The 6,910-nt window shown below is 43.2% G+C and overlaps 2 protein-coding genes across 3 annotated transcripts in view; one reads left to right on the plus strand and one right to left on the minus strand.

The window, feature by feature from the left end:
• Nucleotides 1–1,642, minus strand: part of CCDC25 (coiled-coil domain containing 25) — a 41,880-nt gene extending 40,238 nt beyond the window's left edge. For both annotated transcript variants that reach the window (XM_040464497.1, XM_040464346.1), the window contains exon 1: nt 1,515–1,642. In XM_040464497.1, coding sequence (XP_040320431.1) covers nt 1,515–1,542 — 28 coding nt within the window. In that variant the 5' untranslated portion in view covers nt 1,543–1,642. The remainder of the gene's footprint in view (nt 1–1,514) is intronic.
• A 1,386-nt stretch (nt 1,643–3,028) lies between these two features.
• ESCO2 (establishment of sister chromatid cohesion N-acetyltransferase 2) overlaps nt 3,029–6,910 on the plus strand; it is a 30,494-nt gene continuing 26,612 nt past the window's right edge. The window contains exons 1-3 of the mRNA XM_040464597.1: nt 3,029–3,284; nt 4,293–4,361; nt 6,010–6,823. Of these exons, the coding sequence (XP_040320531.1) occupies nt 4,309–4,361; nt 6,010–6,823 (867 nt within the window). The 5' untranslated portion in view covers nt 3,029–3,284; nt 4,293–4,308. The remainder of the gene's footprint in view (nt 3,285–4,292; nt 4,362–6,009; nt 6,824–6,910) is intronic.

A 6,910-nucleotide genomic window follows, 5' to 3' on the forward strand; every position in this document is an offset into this window, starting at 1 on the left:
CCCTTTGTTTTCTGTTGGGTTGTTTCTGTCTGGGCCTTCTATCTTTTTTTTCTTGTCTTTTCTTTTCCTTCTTTTCACCCCTCTCCCCCCCCCCCCCCCCCCCCCCCCCGCCCAGCCTGTATTTTTTTATTCCATTGTTGAGCCTGTACGGATGTCTGTGTTGTTGGGAAGCTAAAAACTGATGCAAACAGAACAGAAAAGACGAAGGATGAAAATGCTACCAGGGGCCTGTAACGATTTTTCAGGCTAGTGTGAATTTTATTTTTGATAATTTTAATAATATGGCTAAGACAAGCCAAATCTATAAAGGCAGAGAAATAGCTTATGGCACACTGTGGCAGTCTAGACTACTGAACAAAATGGTGCGATGTGGCAGTGTGATGGTATAGGAGGGGTGACTGGAAGCTATCTGTATTACAGATTCCTTGGGTCTTACTGTTCTCATCTTTACAGTATCACCCTATTCGAACCCACACAAACAACATGGAACTCAACTTAAATCTCACCTTTTACAAGCAAGAAGTGAGAGTAGCAATAGAATAGCATGCGTTTTGACTAAGTCAAAAACAAACAAACAAACAAACAAACAAACAAACAAACATTAGTTTACTCAACAAGCATTTATTAAGTGCTATGAGCCAGGCACTAGGCTAGGGAAACAAGATAAGGAGATCCTGCCCCTGTCCTCAAGAAGTTTACACTCTATGCAGATCAAGCAGACAGCATTTAATACTACATAAGAGCAACGCCAAAGGTACACATGCGGTGTTAGTGGGGTGCCCCAAAGAGGTTTATCTAAGCAATCTCTGGGGGGGAGTTAGGTCGGGAAAGGCATTTGAAAAAGATGGGCCAGAATTGTCTAAAGGAAGTTAACTGGGGATTGACCAGGCAAAGGGAACAACATAAGCAAGAAAAACGAGGTCCAGACCATACCATTTCCTGGAAACTAAAAGCACCTTTTTCTTGTCAGCCAAAGACAATTCAGAAACACTATCACATATCAATTTTTGATATCTGGGACATCAACTCTGCCTCTTTTTATTGTTTTCTGTTGCCTTCCAAGCCCTACAACCCTATCCTAGAACGGTACGGTGCCCTTCCTGTAAGGCAGAGTTCTTGGCAGGTATTTCCTTTCTCCCTCAAAGTGGGTAATTACCAGGACGCAGCCAGAATAAAGGCTAAGGAGGTGAGGGTGAGACCTGGGATGGGGGTGTGAAGAAGCCCACAAACTCTGCCCAATTCCAGATAGCGAAAGGAGGTCTCTCCGAAGGAAAAGAACTTCCGAATGCAAAGACAGCAGGTTTGACGGTCCATTTACCTCCCCCCAGGCCGTGGTCAGGGGCACACGGGGACGACAGGGACAGACCCAAGTGGGGACCGAGAAGGGGCGGGAAGAAGCACCCAGTGACGAGGAGGCGCTTTAGGCGAAGTGCAGGCTGAACAGCAGCCTGGGGGTCCCGGCTTCGGAGCCCCGTTGTCGAGCTGTGACTGAGGAGGTCACGGCGCCCACTCACCGCTGCTGCTGGTAAAGTAGAACACCATGATCCCGGCGGCGGCACAGCGACTCCAGCGCGGTGTAGGAGCACTCAACTCGCAAGATACCAGGATACCAGAAGCGCGGAGGCCGCCTGTCCCCCGGAACTCCTCGCTCACTTCCGGCGGACGTCGGGTCGCGTCATAACGCCAGCCCGTCGGCGCCATCTTTAATCCTGGCGAGGAGGAAGTTATAGGCGGGCTAAGAGGCTTTATTGGCTTGGGGGTTGAGAAGGAAAGATGGAGCTAGGGCAATTCGTGGTTGGAAGACACAGCGAGAAAACTCTGTCTTCTTGAAAGAAAAACACCTTTGGCCGACTTTATTTGCAGAACTTTCACCGAGTGGGCAGTCTTATCTTGAGGCTTATGTATTGGTTATATCTGCCACCCATCACCGCCTTATGGGTTCCCTGGCAGCAGAAACCGTTTGCCTTCTTCACAGGTGTGCTATTCACAGTACTTGACACTGAGTAGAAGCTCATTTTACTTGGAAATGAACCCGAATTCCTCCACCTTTCACATTCTAGTTCCGCCACTTGTAAGGCGCTCCTTGAGCACACTGTGCTTCACTTACCTAATCTGCTAAATGGAGATAAATAGACCAAGTAATACATAGGTTATCTTGCTAAGGTTAAGTAAGTTAATAGACGTAAAGGGTTTAGAACTTAGTGCTCAACCAAAGTGGTTTGTTAGTGATATTCCCCAGAGGCATATGCTTATTGAGGTTTGGACTCTTGGACTGTTCTGCCTTTAAATCTGAGATCTCCCATCTATTACCTGTGTGTGATAGGGCAAATTCCAAACCTCTGAACCTCGAGATCTAACTGCTTTTGTCAAGTTGGAATAATTGTACTCACGTAAAGCTCCTCAGCAGTTAGTTTTGACCTGATTTTTTTCTCTTCATTCCTACAGACTATAGTCTATTAAGTGAAGTGCATCACTTAACTAAGAATGTGCCAAAGACTGTACCAGGAGTTAGTGATCCAAAGATAATAACAGTAGCTGACAACCCAGGAGTACTTTAAGAACCATACGGCGTCCCAAAGCAAGAACCTAGGCTATATTCTATAAATAGTAATTGTTTCTAGGCCCTCAGTTTTATTCTCAGTAAAATGGGAAAGATAATACATATCTCAGATTGTGACAAGAAGTGAATGAAATAAAACTCGCAAAGCGTGTGAGACTGCCTGGCACATCACAGATGTTCAGTGCCATGATTTAATTTTTTAAATTTAAGTTGAAAAATAAAAAAATGAACTAGAAATCTAACGTTATTACCAATAAAAAAAAAACGTTAAACTAAAGACAAACTTTTAAATGTGGAAGATAACTTACTCGAAAATCTTGGGGAGACTCCTTTGCAAAAACATGCTAAGCCAAGCGACCCCAGAATGTACCTGGAGTTCAGGAGGGTGCCTTTATTCTGCCGAAAACTACATTTCCCAGAATGCATCTAAACAAGACCTCGGGAAAGGAGCGCTGCGCTGCCGCAAGGGATTATGGAAGGCGTGGATTCCCAGCGGGGAAAGTGAGTTTCACCTGCCAAGGGCGGGAGAATGTTTAGAGACCGCCTTTCGCACCGACCCGGCCAGCGCTAGTGAGCGACCAATCACCGAGCCAGCCCTCTGGAAGGTCTGAAAAGCGGCGAATCAGAACGCAGAGGCTTCAGCCTTCACGGGCGCGCGGTAATTTGAATACAGTGGAGGAGACACTGGCTCCGCTGGAGAGAGGTCGCCGGCTCTGAGGTTCAGGTGAGTGCTGCGGCGGGCCGAGGCGTGGGGTGGAAGACCGAAGACAACGGGAGACTCTGTGGAACGTGGGGGTGCATGTCGAGGACAAAGAGCTTTAGCTCAGCGCTTGGCTGCTGGAGACCGAAGCCACCCACAGGTCTCCGCACTTAGAGGTCACCGGGTTTCCATCTTTCTGACGCACTTTTCTGTCATGCCTTCTCTCATTCAGCCCCAGAAGAGTCTTCTCTTAAGCCGCGGCTGGACCTTGAGTTCCAGAGACCCTGGTTTTCCTTTTAACCTTGAACATGCTTGTGTAATACTTTTTTTTAACGCACCTGATCCGAAGGAAGGGGAGGGGAAAACTTCTATTGAGCCAACATACCATGCTGTCTCATGCTCGAGAATGAACGTGCATGATTTTATTTTCAGCAGCCTTAGGAGGTCCGAGGATTTTACAAACCAGGAAACAAGCGGCTTGCTCAAGGCTCCTCAGCCAGGAAAATGGGAGGGGATTATGCTAAACCCGCTTTCTTGCTGAACTCTGAAGGAAAGGCTAGAAACTGGTCTCTGCCTTCACTGAACAGTCAGGCTGTTGGGGAAGACAGTTAAGCCAGCAAGAAAATGCCTTAAATGGCATATTAAAGAAGTGTGGGGTCTGGCGAGGGCAGTCACAGGAAGATATCCCCGCAGAATATTTTAACTTGGTGTGAATTAATCAGGCTAATTAAAGAGGAAACTGTGCCCTGAAATGGGGTTAAAAAAAAATACTTCCTCCTTGGGAGGATTATTTTCCAGCCTGAAATAGATGTACTAATTCTTTTATTTCTTGTTCCTAATTGTTACTGTGATGCAGTGTTTTCCTTTTTTTTTTTAACCTCCATGGCTTAAATGTTTATTAAAGTGATTTGCTTTTTAAAATACCCTCACCCATTTAAAAACTTTTTCAGATTCTTAAAGTAAAATTTTGATATGGTGATTTTTATACAAATTGGATACATTTGGTTATTATAATTTTCCTATTGATTTTAGGAGTTCAGTTAAGAAGATGTCAGCTTTTACTCCAAGAAAAAAGAAGCAGCGTTCTTTGAGCTGTGACAAGTGAGTCTCATCTTATGGGTAGAAACTCTTAAAAAAGAAAAATCCAACCTCTTGTCTGTCTTATCTTCTCTCTTCTATTTCTTAAAATTTCCACTATTCCACTTGTCTGCTCCTTGTGGCTATAGTATATTCTTTTTTTTTTTTAATGTTTATTTTTGAAAGAGAGAGAGTGAGACAGAGCATGAGTAGAGGGGGGGCAGAGAGAGAGAGGGAGACAGAATCTGAAGCAGGCTCCAGGCTTTGCGCTGTCAGCACAGAGCCAGATGCAGGGCTCGAACCTACAGATTGAAACCGAGCTGAAGTCGAATGCTTAACCGACTCTGCCACCGAGGCGCCCCGCTATAGTATATTCTAATTCTAGTCTGGAACTATTGTAAGCTTTCAAAATTAATTATTTGGTGCCTTTGGAGAGAATCAGAAAGAGCTGTTTTCTATGACTTGGAAATGTATGTCAAATCTTTTATTTCCTTGCTCCTCTCAGCTCTCTTATGTAATAACTAACATAGTGTTTTTCATATAGTACTCATCTTTGAGCATTCTTTGAAAGTCTGCTCACTCAGTGCTTACTACATGTCTTAACAGGATATAAATTACTTCCCACAGAATAGGCTTGAGGTCAGTTTATTACATAGAACTAATCATTTTAGGGGACATGTAGCCTGTCAAGCCAGGTGAGCTATAACTCTATGGGCTATAATTTGTATATGGCCACAATTTAGATATAGGTTTAAAATGTTTTTTAATGTTTATTTATTTTTGAGAGAGAGACAGAGACAGGGTGTGAGTGGGGGAGGGGCAGAGAGAGAGGGAGACAGAGAATCTGAAGCAGGCTCCAGGCTCTGAGCTGTCAGCACAGAGCCCGACACAGGGCTCGAACCCACCAGCCGTGAGATCATGACCTGAGCTGAAGTCGGCCACTTAACCGACTGAGCCACCCAGGCGCCCCTAGATATAGGTTTTGAAACATACACATACCCACATGATATCAAATCCTTTTTTTTTTTGAGATTATTTTTGAGAGAGTATGTGTGCAGGTATGTGCCCGCAAGCGGGTGAGGTGCATAGAGGGGACAGAGGATCTGAAGCAGGCTCTGCACTGACACCGGAGGGCCCCATGCAGGGCTTGAACTTGTGAACTGTGAGATCGTGCCCTGAGTCAAAGTTGGATTCTTAACCAACTGAGCCACCCAGGCACCCCAAATCTTCTTTGTTAACAGTGTTTGTTTTTGCAAACATTATTGGGACCTTATTTTTGAAAGATATTTGAATGCTTTGGTAAAGACAAAATTTGAGAATCCTATTTTTATTTACGTATGTGGGTATGTATGTATTTTTTCAGTGGGGCAGAGGGAGAGAGAGAATCTTAAGCAGGCTCCATGCTCAGCGAAGAGTCCTATGTAGGGCTCAAGCTCATGATCCTGGGATCATGACCCGAACCGAAATCAAGAGTCAGATGCTCAGCTGACTGGGCCACCCAGGTACCCGGAGAATCCTATTGTTAAACTGATAGACAATGTTTATGCATGGTTATTTGGTAGAGAGGATTGTTTTTAGTATGACCTACCAGTATAGTTGTTTATTACTTAGTAGATTGGCATTAAATTGAAGCAAAATGATACTTATCAATGGACTTTGTTTCTTTTCATAGCCTATTATCAGACATCCCATCAAAGAAATTAATTTTGGACTTTGCTGAAAATGTATTTCCATCACCTGATCAAAAATACATTTCCCAAAGCAGTGATAACAATGAAGAAAAGGTACTTTGCTCTCAGCAAGGCCATTTCATTTCAAGTCCACTCAAAACAACTGAAAAATCCAGATTGGCATCTGCAAATCAAGGTTCACCATTTAAATCTGCTGTGTCTACTGTATCCTTTTACAACAAAGATCAGTGGTATCTGAATCCATTAGAGAGAAAGCTGATAAAAGAGAGTAGATCCATTTGTCTAAAAACTAATAATGAAGATAAATCTTTTCCCATTGTGACAGTCTGCTCCAAGAAGATAAACAAAAAGCCACAAAAGTGTTTAACTTCTAAATATCAACCGAAATATAAATGTATCAAGCCTGTATCAAAGAATTCTAAAAAATCCAAGCAAAATCGAGTGGCCTATAAACCAGTTGTGGAGAAAGAGAATAATTATTACTCAGCTCAAAATAATCTGAATGCTCCTCGGGTTCTAAGCCAAAAAGTCAAACCACAAGTTACACTCCAGGGTGGAGCAGCCTTTTTTGTTAGGAAAAAGTCCTGTCTTAGAAAATTGTCTTCAGAAAACAAGCCATTACTGGAACTCACGCAAAAGAATCCATCAGAAGTGATTGAAGATTCTGGTGTAGAGACTGTCCGTAAAAGAAAAGGTTTTGAGACAAGGCAAGTGCCAAAGTGCTTGTTACTAGAAAAGGAACCGAATGTTGAACTGCTTTGTGCAAGAAGTAAAAATGGAGAGAAATTAATAAAGGTAAAGAAAACCGAATATGTCACTTTAAAAACTAAGTTGGCTATCTGAAAAAACTTCAATATACTAATATATGTATATATAATATAT

The sequence above is a fragment of the Herpailurus yagouaroundi genome, unplaced genomic scaffold, assembly GCF_014898765.1.
Source record: "Herpailurus yagouaroundi ecotype Mexico unplaced genomic scaffold, PumYag 28, whole genome shotgun sequence".
In the NCBI taxonomy this organism is placed as follows: Eukaryota; Metazoa; Chordata; class Mammalia; order Carnivora; family Felidae; genus Herpailurus; species Herpailurus yagouaroundi.